Below are 13,689 nucleotides of genomic sequence, written 5' to 3' on the forward strand. Positions count from 1 at the left end.
ACTTTCTATTTATCTATATCCGGGAATAGCTCTGCACATTGATTGCAACAAAAACTTTAAAATATTTTMTGCATTTTTAATGAAGTTTTAAAAATATTACTTCTATTTAATTTCCTTTTTTTTTCCCCCTGTGGTTGTCTTCCTCTCAACGCTTATGCCAAGAACTATCATGAAACCACTCTGAAAACACCAATCCACAAAAGTGGTTAATCCTTTCTAGATACACACATACAGGCACACTTCAGGGTCATAATTAAGCAGAAAAAATGTCCTTTTTTTTGCTGTAAAAAGCAAAGCAGACCCCGTGATGTGCTGGGAGGGAGGATCAGATGGAGGCGGTGGGAGCTGCCTGAAGATCCCAGCCCTGGCTGCCGTCAGGAGTGACAGATGGTGTTTGTCAAGAGGATGGAGATTTACCTTCTTATTTTACCATGGAAATATAGCAGCAAGAACACCACCARCATTCACTGTTTTATCCAGAAGGTTTAAGAAATAGATACCACATTTAAAAAAGAAAAAAAAATACCAACAAAATAACCCAAAAAACCCAACAAAACCCAATAGGATTCCTGCAGGAAAACAGAGCGCCAGATGCAACTGGAAATCCCAATTAAAAGAAGCAGTTGTGTGTATCAAGAGACAATGTATGCCATTGYATGGAATTTATTTTCTCATTAAGGAAATGCACAGAGCATATACAGAGATTACATTCAATACAGATTTATCTTTACAGAACCATCAGAAGATAAAGATACAATCAATACCTGCTTCCCGCAGCAGAAGAGATTGAAGGAACTGCTTCAAGCTGAGAATGAAATGAAAAATACTTACACCAATTTAAGTGATTTTTAAATAGATGAGACTGGAGTCCAAATTAACATTCTCAGCCAAGACCTGCTGCATTGTTGCAATCTTTATATTTAAAGATATATAACAGCTTTATCAGACTGCTGCCTAGAGACTAAAAATAGAGCAGAACTGCCTTGTCTGAGCCCTTCTGAACAAASCCCCAGGAGAATCCAGCCAGCTGAAGCCACATGAGACAATGRAGGATCCACACTGGGAAAAGAGCACAGCAAAACAAGGAGACAGTTCAGCCCCTGTGACAGCAACAGCTACGAGGCAAGGGYTACACTCAACAGGGAGGATTCACTGATTTACCTCAAAGCAGCTCTCTAGAGTTTGCAACCTCAGTAAAATTTTGGTCAATCTGCAGAATTCTAATACACACCACCCGGAATTAATTTTTCAAAGTAGTATACTGAAAAAAACACAACACAAAGCTAGAGGAAAAACTACTTTGCCACGTATTTTGTGAGTTCCATAAACTTGACCTAACAAATTTCCTACTAGGCAGCTAAAACTAGAGCTGCAAAGACCACCTCTACTTCAGTCACACCAGCTGGACTTGAAGCCAGCCCTGTGCATGTTGTGTGCCAGGGGTTGGACCAGATCATCACAGCTGGGCATTAAAATGTACAAATTTCAGTAGTTGGTGCTCTCAGTTTTGAATCAAAAGAGGTAGTGATGCACAATTCATTTACTCTGTGATCCTTTTTGGATCCTTTACTTGGTAAAACTGCAATGMATGTGTTTATTAAAAATAATGATTTAGTCTCGTACGCCTCTAAAGACCTCCGAGTAATTTCCTTTACTTTGCAAAATGAAAAGGATATATGAACAGCTCAACTCAACCACATCATTGAAGGGGGAGATATATACACTCTTACTCTCAAAAACTGAAATTTAGGACAGTGGAGAATTATCTAAATAACTGAAACCTCAACAAGAATTATAAATTCAAGTTACAATTTGCCTACAAGACGGGGACTAGCCACTTGTTTTTAAAGCCAGCAGAGGAGAGAGATGAAGCCAATCTTTGGATGGAGTTTACCAGCTCAAAAACAACTTCCAAGCTCTTCTTTTTCCTTCTTCTTCCAGTGCTGTGGTAAGATTCTCAAAGGCTCAGAAAAGAGAAGACTGGAAGGTGTTTTTTCCCCAGAAAATACACACAAACATATAACCACAGAATGGTTTGGGTTGGAAAGGACCTTTAGGACCATCCAGTTCCAACCCCTTGCCTGGGGCAGGGACATCTTCCCCCATCCCAGGGTGCTCCAAACCCCATCCAACCTGGCTTAGACACTGACAGGGACAAAATATACAATATACCTCCATGCATTATTCTCTTAATGACCTTATCTTACCAGTTTGTATTAATACTAAATAATCTGTATTTCAAGTTTTCTTGATTTCACATTTCACATTTTCTTGATTTCACATTTTTCAAATTTCACATTTGTCCAGTGTGCCAATGCTCCCCTGAAAGATTACCTTGTTTGCTAGAATTTCCAGCCACTTCGTGCTTGAAAATTCCAGCTTGCTTTTGAATTTCTGCCAACAGTAAACAATGYTTGGCAGACATTTGTCCTTTACCTTACTACCAAGCTACCTGCAGCAAAGATTTCTCCTTATCTAAATTGCAGGAAAATGTTACGTATTCGCACAGTCAACCCCCCTCAGGATAAACAACAGGGCAGCATTCCTTACACAGAGATCAAGACCTATTTAGCAGATGAAACAATTTTTATCTAAACATCTGTCAGGTCTTCCTACAGCTTTTTGCCTAGTGAGATAAATGGTACATGGAGCAACGTGATTAGGAAATATTATCATCCYTTGCTAAGAAGGCAGAGCTGTTGCTTCAGGATATTCTTTTTCCTTCTTCTCCCCCTCATGTCAGCTTCAAGAAGGGGTGCCAGAGCAGGGTGAAGATGAGGAGGGAGATGTAGCTGCTGGAGCTGGTGACTCTGGGAGCCAGGCTCTTGGCGTTGCAGTTGTTGGAGTAGCAGCAGTGGACGCTCACTCCGGGTGCCCTCGATCCGTCCCTCCTGGCCCGCTCRCAGAAGGATCTGAACGAGCACGACTTCATGATGCCACCTGCAAGGGAGCCACAGTGAGCCCACAGGGGCTGCGAGTGTCACCTGTGTCCCCTCAGTGCCAGGGGAGCACCCAGCACTGAGCAGCATCCTTGGTTTGGCTGCTCCTCACCAATAAAGGAATAAAACCACAGCACACAGCAGCACACCCAGTTACCACTGAAACAACTAATTTATCTTAGATGCAACTTAAATATCTTCGGATGTGCCAACATGCAGAGTCTCACTAGCTGCTCTTCCATCCAAATTTCCAGGCAATACTCAAAATTCCTCTTTATAGCTTTCACACAGAGCGGGCGCAGCTGATGATGGCACACCAATAAATAAATGGATTTTACAAATCATTCCCAGCAGGATTTTGTGTCAGATTGCTGATACAACAAAATCAGGATTGATTTTTATCACCAGAGTTTATTTTGAGAAGAGACATTTACTTTTGGTTTTCTCCTTAACKTACTATGCACTCTTCTCTTTCCATCACTGATTATTTATTTATTTTATGACAAACATAACAAGTGTTTGTGGCACTTACTTGCTTGTCCTCTAATGACTGCACAGGCATCTGCATGGCCTGGACACTGCTGGCTTCCTTGTCTGTTACAGTCATCATCACTAGAGCCTACACAGGTGTAACACTGCAGAGCTTCACCTGCGTGAAGGGAAAAGAGACCACTTCAAAGTTTAYAGAAAGTATTTGAAAATATCAATCTTCTTAATCTTGTTTTGAGCACGTATAAAATGAAAAAAAAATAAAATTTAGAAAACCCAAAGATTCTGTAAATCTTATCAATGTTTATTTTTAAAAATGGTTCAGATACTGATAAAAAAATATAAAACAATTAACCACAGACTATTTAGTTGTTAAAATCTGCTCTTAAAATAATCCCAAAACATTAGATATTCTGTAACTGCATCCACATCTTCTTATAAGAACATTTTCAGAGCAGAGCCCACAGGTTGTTTTTTTCTCCCTCCATCATTCTCTTTGGTCCACAGTACCATGAAAAAGCACATTTTGTACACATAAAATCTTACAATGATCCCAATTTCCTTTTCTCCTAAAGTATCAACTCAGCTGGAAAAGCACAACAGCGTATCTTGAGTTTTGTTTAAACGTTACAACCATAACTCAATCCTTTTCTTTTCCTTGGTTCAAACTACATGGCATTTTCAAAGTCCACATGAATTTGAAAGGTATTTAAAATACCACATGTGAAGCTTGCAGAGCAGAAACCCCACCCTTGCTGTCAGTGGGGACATCTGAATTTGTTAGGAGTCGAATTTATCTTTACAGAGGTGCAATTCTGTGCTGTTACCACACTAAAATGWGCTGAAACCAACCCAACCCAGGAGAGGAGCAAAGAGGATCAACCATGTCTGAGCTAGGAAAGGCAAATGAAATTAAAAAAAGGAAGAAAAAGGATTTGACTTACTTTTGAGGACAAAAAGGGAGCTGACAAGAACCAGGCTGAAGACTGTCCACATCATGGAGATCCAAGAGATGCACCATTAGCCCAAGAAAGCAGTTTGTTTGCTATTAAAGCCTTAATGCTTCTCTTCCACCCCTAATCCCGTGCAGAGGATAACTTACAGGATAACGAGGTGTGGAGAGCGCTACTTACRGAGCTCATTCGGGTGGTGCCTCTAATCACACCGACCTCATCCCTGCAGGAAAACCCTTCCCAGAGCAGGAGGGAGGAAATGTACTCAATGTATTCAATGTATTCACCTTTCAGTGCCAGACATGCTTAAAAACCATCCCATCACCGTGTGCCACAGCCTGCGACTCCTCCAACAGCCTCATTACATTTGCCCATGGGATTTGCTGGATCAGGGTCAGAGCATTAAATATTTGGGAGGATTAAGCCTATGCTTGAGTGGTCCAAATCCAACACACACACATATATATATATATACATTTAGAGAGACAGTGAGATATAGACCCAGATATGTGCACATAAGCAGAATACTCTTGTGACCCACAAAGTGCTCCATGAAGCGCTTTCTGCAAAGGAATTAATTCCCAAGAGCATCTGGTGCTGAAATAAGCAAATGAAGGACACAAAACAGAGCCATACTTATCTTCAACTTTCAACGAAAAAATTTATTTACAATAGAGAATTTCATTTGTGACATGCATTTTCCTTTTTTTTTTTTAATTTTTTTTAATTTTATTTTACAAATCAGCAAATGCAGATAAAGTTTACATTCCTTAAGGCAAGAGTCCCCATGCAAGTAATACATGTTCATATTAAATCCAAAAGACATCCAACATGGGAACTCATGTACAAAGGGAAGGCTAGGATCAGCAATTTGTAATTTCTTAGAGAACTTGACAATCTCCCTGATACAGGAACTTTGAGATCAACTTGCTATGAATTATACTATGAAAATGCAAACAATAGCAAGAAATTCTGATAGTCATCTTAGTACTGCATACAATTAAATCAACTTTATTTAGAAAGAAAATACAGTAGTGCATACGAAAAAGTGAAAATATAACCTGTCCACATAAAGGTATGGACATCAGTGTGCCAATGGTCATATTGCACTCAATATCGAAGTCCAGAAATTTGGTTAAAAGTTAGCTTTTCCCCATTTTGGCAATCAGTTCGTCACAAATCTTTGTTAATTCTTCTATCTCTTTATTCTGGAAAATAAAGTATGAAGTATTATGAAAATGATTGCTGCATTAARATGAGAGTGTTTGCTATTTTAATATCATCTCACTTTTGGGAGAGTGTGGGAAAATTAAGTTTTCTCYAATGCTGAGAACAGGATATCTATACATATAAATATATTTGCATATACAGTACAACTATGTGTTCACATTCATAGTACAGCCACATACATTCAAACAAATGCTTCCTTTTTTCCCAAACACAGCTCCTCTGATTTCAATAAATCAAATTTAGMATCAGAGCAGACAGCTTTATAGCAGCCATTCCCAGCACAGCACAATAACACAGAGGAATTTTGTTTTTAGGCTGCACTTTTCTATTTTTTYGTTATTTTCACCCTCGTCTTGCAGAGCTGCAAGCAAGGACGAGCTGTACCATGTCAGAGCGAGCTCCCTTGGCTGAGCTAGAGAACACAGAGATATAAATAGGCATTTCCTACAGACACTTTGGAATTAGCATTGGAATTACAGCTAACACTAAAAAGGGAAACAGAACCTGAGAGAAGAACTAAAGTGAAGACTGAAAGCTGACAAGTGAAGCAAACCTGAGTCCAGCTRCCCCCAGAGCCTGGTGCACACAGGGGGTTTGTCCTAAAATCTGGGCAGTGCTGCTGTCCCYGGGGCCAGGGAGCTGCAGGACAATCCTCAGGCAGAGCCTGGCTCCAGGGAGAGCACACTCCTGATTTACCTTTTGTTCCAGTGTTCTCTCCAAGGCATCCACTTTGAGCTGCTCCTTCCGAAGGCTGGCCTGGTACGCTGCCTGCTCCTGCTGCGCCTTGCCTCTCACTTGTGCAATTTCAGCATTGGCTCTGCAAAAAACACAGGTTTTGGTCACATCAGGCTCTCTAAAGGAAAGGGCAGAGGGTGCTCAAGGTGGACAGCACCTTAACAGAATGGGGGAAAGGGCAGGACTGCCTTCTGAACACCTTGGATATATTCTGACACTCGTCCCTAAACACTTCTCACAACTCCCTCTCTTGCTCAGCAGAGGCTGTACAGTTCTTTTTTAATGTCTGTGTTGCTCTCTTTGTGCTTCTCTCACATATCTGTGCTGGGGTCACAAACATGACTCGGGTAGAAGTGTTTTATGGCAGTTTCCAAACCTGATCTCCAGTTCAGGGSACTGCACCRTGAGTCCTGMATGTGAACAATCCATGCYCCATCYCCTGAAGTGYCCAAGACCARGCTGGAGGGGGCTTGGAGCAACCTGGGATAGTGGAAGRTGTTCCTGCCCATTTCAGGGGSTGGAACTGGATRATCTTTAAGRTCCCTTCCRAGCCAAACCATTCTGTRAATCCATGACTCAATTACCTGTCCAGTTTCTCCTCAGCGTGGATTTTGAGTGCCTGATACCTCTGCTCTTCCTTCTTCACTCGTGACAAATATTCCTGTGCGCATTTCTTCAACACTTCTTCATTCTGAAAAGAGAGGATGACACCAAATTTAATCCAAGGGGTTAAAATGCAGGACAGGCACCTGTTTGTGGGAGTCAGACACAGCTTTCTGAAGGGCTGCAACAGTGACACCCCTACAGAGGCCACCTGAAGGAGAATATAACACAATGCAAAAAAGCTTTACAGTTCTTCTGTTTGCATTTGACAGCCAGCTGCAATCCTCCATTGGAGTATCATGGCCTGTCATGCACTTCAGACCAGATACAGGACATCAGAAATAGCTGAAAACACAAGCCTTGACTTCTTCAAAGGATATGTTAACAGGACTCACCTTCCGGAACCCCTCCAGCACCTCTTTCATTTTCTCGTATCTCCTGAAAAGATCTGCCAGGGATTTCTCCACTGAGTTCAGATCGGCCAAAGCTTGCTCCTTCTCCACGATCAGTTGCTGAACAGTGTGGTGGGAGACAGATTTCTCTCTCTGTTCATCCTCTGAAAGAAGACAGAGGGAGGGAAAAGAGGGATTTTCAGAAGGGTAACACTGATTTCAGTATCATCTGCAATTTCCACTGMACTGTGCTCTATTTGGGTATCAGTAAGTTTACAGGATCCAAAAAARTAATTTTTATATAAAGACACAAACCTATTTTGGGAAAGAGTCGCTAAACACAGTGCTATTTAARTATTTTGATGTTGGGGGAAAATGTGAATGTATCTCTGTACTGCTGATTYCTTCACTCCGAACTCAGCTGTTCCCAGGTGTTGGATTTCCCGTTTGCCTGGAAATGCRYRAGCTAAGGAAAGAATATTCATGCACATTCCTAGCACTGGTCACAAGTTATTTGCCATTGCTTGTCATCTCTTGGCATCTTGTAATCCTGCACAAASAAGGCACTCTGTCTAGTGGAATTCRATTCTTCCCTTGGAAAAGCAGCRTTTTGCCAGCTCTCAGGGTTACTGCAGCAAGTGGCAGAAAGGAAATCTAACATTAGACAGATTTCCTAAGTGYAAAAAAASGGTAAAAAACATCTGCCAAGCTCCTTCTGTGTACAGTTAAATTCAAGCCAGGGATGGTGGGAAGAACATAACAGGAATCCAAATCCATAAGGGGGAGAAATTTTCAAGGGAATTGACCTCATAATAAGCTGGAATATCCACATAACAGTGGGGAAAAAAAAGTCTGGCATTATCTTCCAAAATACTGTATTGTTTCCTTCATATCCTAAACTCTGATTCTTGTGTCCATGTTTTAAGGGCTTCTTTGAGTGACACTGAAAGGAAAACCCACCCACAGAACACAGCAGTTCTGTATTASCATTTTCCTCAGTTTATGATAGAAACTAAAAAAGAGTAAGAAGTTCTGTAGAAAAAGCACGGGGCATTTCACAATGTTCATCTGGGCCTTTATATTTGGAAATATAAAATATAATAATATAAAATAAAAGAATAATTAAAATAAAATCCCTTTGGTTGTCTTTTGTTTATTTTTCTGAAGCTGAGAAGCTGTCTCTTTGTGTTCCAGCACTGGATTTGTTTAATCGTGCTGGAGATTACACCCTGACCAGATAATTCCAAACCCCTTCCTGGCAGGATCCTGTCCTCTGGCAACACTTCTGTCGCTGCAACTCCAGCCACAGCAAGAGTTGGATTTTGGAWCATCATCCAAAATACTTTAATGTGTTTAATGTCACATCTTTACTTTTTTGAGATTGCTGTCTGAGGTATTTTAGCAACTTCCTTGTTTCTAGGGAAATCAGAAAGTTAATAATTCATGTCACACCCCCTCACAGGTACTGAGCTCCTCCTCTTCCTCCCAGCACATAATGGGCCCTCCTCTCTCCTCAGCTGGATCAGCTCCTCACTCAATCCCCAGCACCATTTAACCTCACACATAGGAATTTGGGCCAAATGCTACAGAATCAGAATGGTTTGGGTTGGAAGGGACCTTAAAGCTCATTTAGTTCCACCCTCCTGCCATGGGCAGGGACATCTCCCACTGGAGCAAGTTGCTCCAACCCCAATCCAAGTGATGCTCCCAAACCAAAGCTGTTAAATACTACAAAACCCAGACATTTGGTGGGGGAGGAACTACAGTTTATGTGWTRTTTTCATAAAATCATAGAATRGTTTGGGTTGGAAGGGACCTTCTATTTTCTAGGACTGTGATTTAGTTTCAATGAAATGTGCTGATCACTGTCTGCCACTCAAAACTCAGATAAAGTTGCACATACTTAATCCTAAATATATTCACGAGGTTATGTGATTCAAATATTTTAATTAAAACACTTCCACAGGCCTACAACACACCCTGCCCAGGGCTCACCAACAATAACAGCAGTATGCTCAGGACTAGCACTATCCAAATTGACAGAATCAGAGCACCAACCACGGCAGATCCGCTTTCGGGCTCAGCTCACCACTACTCACATGACTTAATGGGAATGCAGCAAACAGAGAACAAAAGCAAAAGAAATGAAATATGCAAAATGCTGGTGTGAAAGTTGGTGAAAAGCTTTACTTACCAGGCTTGCCTGTTTTGTTTTTGCAAGCAAATAGCAAGAAGCAACGAAAACGGAAGCAAAATAGAAAAATCGGGAATTGTTAGGAAAGCAGCAAATAAGTAATGCAACAACCTGTAATGCACAAAGCATAACATCTGTTTGTTTTTCACAAGGAGAATTTCATCATGTATTTGAAGTATAAGGACACATTTTTAACAGGAAAAAAAAAACAAAAACCAAACCAACATTAGAAATCTGYCAGTGAAAAGGAATTGGGATGGGGATTCTGGCTGTGAATCAGGTCACAGGAGGAGGGTGGGGTGCAGGGAACTTTGGGGTCACACAGGCTCTGCTCCGTGGCTGTCAGAGCAACCATGGGCACCAGGCACAAAGCAGCAGCACAGGCTGGCCTGGAAAGCCTGGTCTTTCTTCTCCCCCATCCCTCAGTATGTAAGAAAAAAAGTAAAAAAACTTAAAGCAGAAGTTAAAAAAATATACCAAGTGCCATTAAGAGGGATCTCTACAGTGACAGCCTGCAAGCTCTGGCTGCAGACTGTGGCATGAACTCCTCACATCAGCTAATCTGAGTAATATTGGGTTCCATGTATGTATGACAGCAAATACAAAACCTTCCACTCTTGGAATCAAAGGCAATTGCTGCTTGCAATCACATTTTCATGCCTTGAGAGGCAAAAGGGGACAGTCATAGATTCTCAATATGGGATATTGTCAATATTCACTATGCACACACATGCCAACCTACAAAAAGCTCAGTGGGACCTATCAACCTCACTGAATATTCATCAAAGGGRTGGGTGAAATTGGTTCATGTGCAGTGCCCTTCTCACGGGGCTGTTAAATAGTTCAGAAGGGTTAAATGATTCAACAGAAACAGCACAGGCATTTCTTTTGTTAAGATGCATATTCTGCTCTAGCACTGAGGCATTTTTGTGATCACAGGTCACTGAAGAACATGCAAACAGCAAACRCACACGTGTTTTCCTCCACATGGGGTGTGTTCGGATGAGAGAATTCCTTTATCAGAAGGGACAGCAATTTACAAGAAATGGCATGAGAAAGTGGGACAGTTAGATCCAAAATTTACATTAAATGCAGRGAGAAGCCTCACATTTAACGTATTACCATGCTGTAGGATTTGCATACTGCTCTAATTAACACAGAAAGGATGTTTTCTGTGTYGCTGTTGTTGGTTCAGCTCCTTTGCAAACACACAGCAAATTAAATTACTTACAGCCACAGCACTTAAAAACTCACCACAGAGCATCTTAGAGGCTCTGATACTCCAAATCTCTGTTTTATAGGTCTATTTACTCAGTGTTCAATGGCCCAATGCTTAAATTATCCTTCATTCTTTGCAACAGRAGAAAGTGGCAATGGTGGGATGTACAAAGTACAACATGGCTGTGCCTTTGCCTCAGGACTCCGATGCCATATCTAACAGTTGTGCAGCCTCAAAACTCATTGTTTTTTAAAAAAAATCTGTTTCTCAAAAATAGAATTTGAATTTATTATGAAAAAGAAACTTCTGTTGCTAACTGYAARCATAACTTAGGAAACAAGGACAGGTCCTGTSTATGTCCTTATCACTGGGAGGCTGRGGGTGGAAGCCATACCAGGGTATATTCATTGTACACCAAAATAAAATAAATTCTTTGCATACTCTGGTCACTCCAGCTTTAACATCTGCACGATGACAATGACAGACACCATGTCAGAAGGCAGCAAGTTGGCTCAGTTGTACRTACAAAAGGCAATGGAGGCACAGCACCAGAGAGAATGAAGCYAGGCATAGTATCAGTGTTTGTTATTCATTATTATACACTTCATTAATTATTATTGTTGTTGTTCTCATAAAATCTTATTTATTTATAGCTCCAGTTTACCCTTCACTTGAAAGGAAATGGCTGAAAAATCCATGAAGGCAGCAAAAGCACCAGACATGGATGCTCTTCCAAGCAATTYTGGCCCTGGAGATCCCAAAATCCCACTCAGCCATTTGCCTTTCTGGGAAACAGCTCGAGCTGAAGCACTGCAAGGCAGCACAAGCCACTGGTGCTTTCTATAGCCAGACTAATAAAAAGAGCTTTAGAAATCTTAGAGGAGGCTTTAAATCACATCCCAGGGGCAGACCTCCCCTGCCAAGGAACCACATGAGCCCGGCAACCTTTGGGTTTGAAGTGCTACTGAGCACAGAGTTTTATATTAGTGGGACATGCCATGAGCAAAGTTGTTTTTTAATGACTGAGAGGCAAAACTTGCCACAACTCAGACCTAAAAGGAGACCCCTGTGCCAGTAAGAAACTGGGGGTGTGGGCTGGCCACTCGTAAGCTCCCAGCTGGGATTGGAGTTAATCTCGGTTTTGGTCTGATCGATGCACTTAGCACAGATAATCCCTGTTGTTGTAAAGAGCTAAGTTTGGTATCTGCCATTAAACTGCTGGGAGCTGATGCCTTAAGGGGTTTTTAGGTCAYTGAAAGTCTCTCCTGGAGAAACCCATGAGTTTGAACCTGTTTCATGGGCCACTTTGCTTTGTTGCAGAAGGGAAAGCTCTGAGCTTTCTGTGTTACCTGAGCTGCCCTGGGAAACGAGGCCCTGACTTTTCCTTACTCYGCTGTCCTCAGATGCATTCACAATTCCCTGCAGCATCAGCAGATGCAGCCAGCATCAAAATGAAGCCCAARGACTTCAACCAGGGAGCATCTTGCCCAGCAGGAACACCTACCTATCATCTGAGCAATCGTCTTCTCGTACTCCGAAACTATTTTTCTGTAAGAGGGGAAAAAACAAGAAAGAATAACTTTTGACAAACACATAATTGTTCATGCTTACTTAGCAAATAACACTATGATTAACTGAGCTGTGGTGTTTTTAAGAGATACAGAACACCATCACGCTTTAATTTGTTCTTTGTTGCCTGAGTAACAAACAAAACTGTCAATTTTAATACTTCACAGATTTTTAATTCCTCATGGAAATCAATAAATGTGAGGGAAGGAAGAAGAGACTGCTTTGAAACAGATTCTGTATTTTGAAACATCACCCATCATCATTATAAACATAATCACACTGCTCTAACTCAAGAACTATGAAGAGCCTGATTTTTCCATTACTTTCTCCCYTCTTCTTCATATTTATGTTGGTTTATTTTTAACATAAACTTTAAGTAAACTTAAAACTGGTAGCAAGTAAATCTAACAGGAGCAGAGTTGGCCGCCACCCAAAATATATCTCATCTTCTAAATGTATYTTCTCGTGACTAAATGATTCACAACCACTTAAAAGAACAAGATCAAAATATTCAACTGTGTAGCACAAAATCCATCATGTCCCATTTCCCAAATCTGTTCTTGAAGCAGAGGTGGCAAAAAATGTTACTTTTAAGACTGTTTTATTTCGTATACTCACGGCAGGCTTTGAATTCCCTTCTTGCAAAGAGGTTAGCCAAAATAAGCAGATTAAATGTGATTTAGAAAGATGATCCATCCCTTCCCAGAGCCAAATAAAGCTAATGAAATGAGACTAGCTTGATCTGTGCTTTGATTCATGAGCCACACAGGACCGTCTACAAAAAACAAAATTACTCCACACTTCATCTGAAGTGGATATTCAAACCAGCTCACTGCAGTTTGAATTCACCTCTTCTGAAGCTTTCACTTGCTCCATTTTTAGAGGTGAGGTTGCAGAGAAGATGTGGGAAAATCCCGAGAGAAAATGCAATAAGGAAAGGAAAATCTTGCAGAGCTCCCCAAAAACTGCTGCAGTAACTGGAGCACTGCCTCTAATCTGAATCACAGACAGTCCTGAGCCCTGAGAAGGGCACCTGGCCCCAGGATCAGCAGCACCTCCCCTGCCCTGGTCCTGCAGAGCACTCAGCAGAGCAGGGGCTCTACCCCTGAGCAGTGGGATTTTTCCTTTCAACCATAAAGGACGCTTTGGAGAGCAAAGATAACAGCAAGGAATTTTCCCCTAAAAGGAAGGGTTTGGTTTCATGTCCAAAGCAGATTAGCTCAAAAGCCTGCTGTAAGCAATGAGGATTTTAGAGCTTTGTCATATCCTTGTGACACAAGGCACCTTTAGGAAGTTTTATCATCCAAGAAACGAAGCCAAGGACTCAGGGTACACGGGGTAAGGAACAAGACATTACAACACTGCA

The 13,689-nt window shown here is 41.3% G+C and overlaps 2 protein-coding genes across 7 annotated transcripts in view; both read right to left on the reverse strand.

The window, feature by feature from the left end:
• Positions 1-654: 654 nt before the first annotated feature.
• LOC130582451 (CD59 glycoprotein-like) lies at positions 655-5,307 on the reverse strand. Its single transcript, XM_057381155.1, has 3 exons — positions 4,373-5,307; positions 3,472-3,588; positions 655-2,940 (listed from the first exon to the last, which is right to left on the reverse strand). Exons 1-3 carry the CDS (start codon positions 4,425-4,427, stop codon positions 2,735-2,737), a joined length of 378 nt encoding a protein of 125 aa, XP_057237138.1. The 5' UTR covers positions 4,428-5,307; the 3' UTR covers positions 655-2,734.
• A 69-nt stretch (positions 5,308-5,376) lies between these two features.
• TACC2 (transforming acidic coiled-coil containing protein 2) overlaps positions 5,377-13,689 on the reverse strand; it is a 114,306-nt gene continuing 105,993 nt past the window's right edge. For all 6 annotated transcript variants that reach the window (XM_057381153.1, XM_057381152.1, XM_057381148.1 and 3 more), the window contains 5 exons: positions 12,259-12,302; positions 7,345-7,505; positions 6,931-7,037; positions 6,308-6,428; positions 5,377-5,589 (listed from right to left, as the gene is read on the reverse strand). In XM_057381153.1, coding sequence (XP_057237136.1) covers positions 5,524-5,589; positions 6,308-6,428; positions 6,931-7,037; positions 7,345-7,505; positions 12,259-12,302 — 499 coding nt within the window. In that variant the 3' untranslated portion in view covers positions 5,377-5,523. The remainder of the gene's footprint in view (positions 5,590-6,307; positions 6,429-6,930; positions 7,038-7,344; positions 7,506-12,258; positions 12,303-13,689) is intronic.

Source organism: Malurus melanocephalus, unplaced genomic scaffold (genome assembly GCF_030028575.1).
Source record: "Malurus melanocephalus ecotype Western Australia unplaced genomic scaffold, MMel_1.1 scaffold_494, whole genome shotgun sequence".
In the NCBI taxonomy this organism is placed as follows: Eukaryota; Metazoa; Chordata; class Aves; order Passeriformes; family Maluridae; genus Malurus; species Malurus melanocephalus.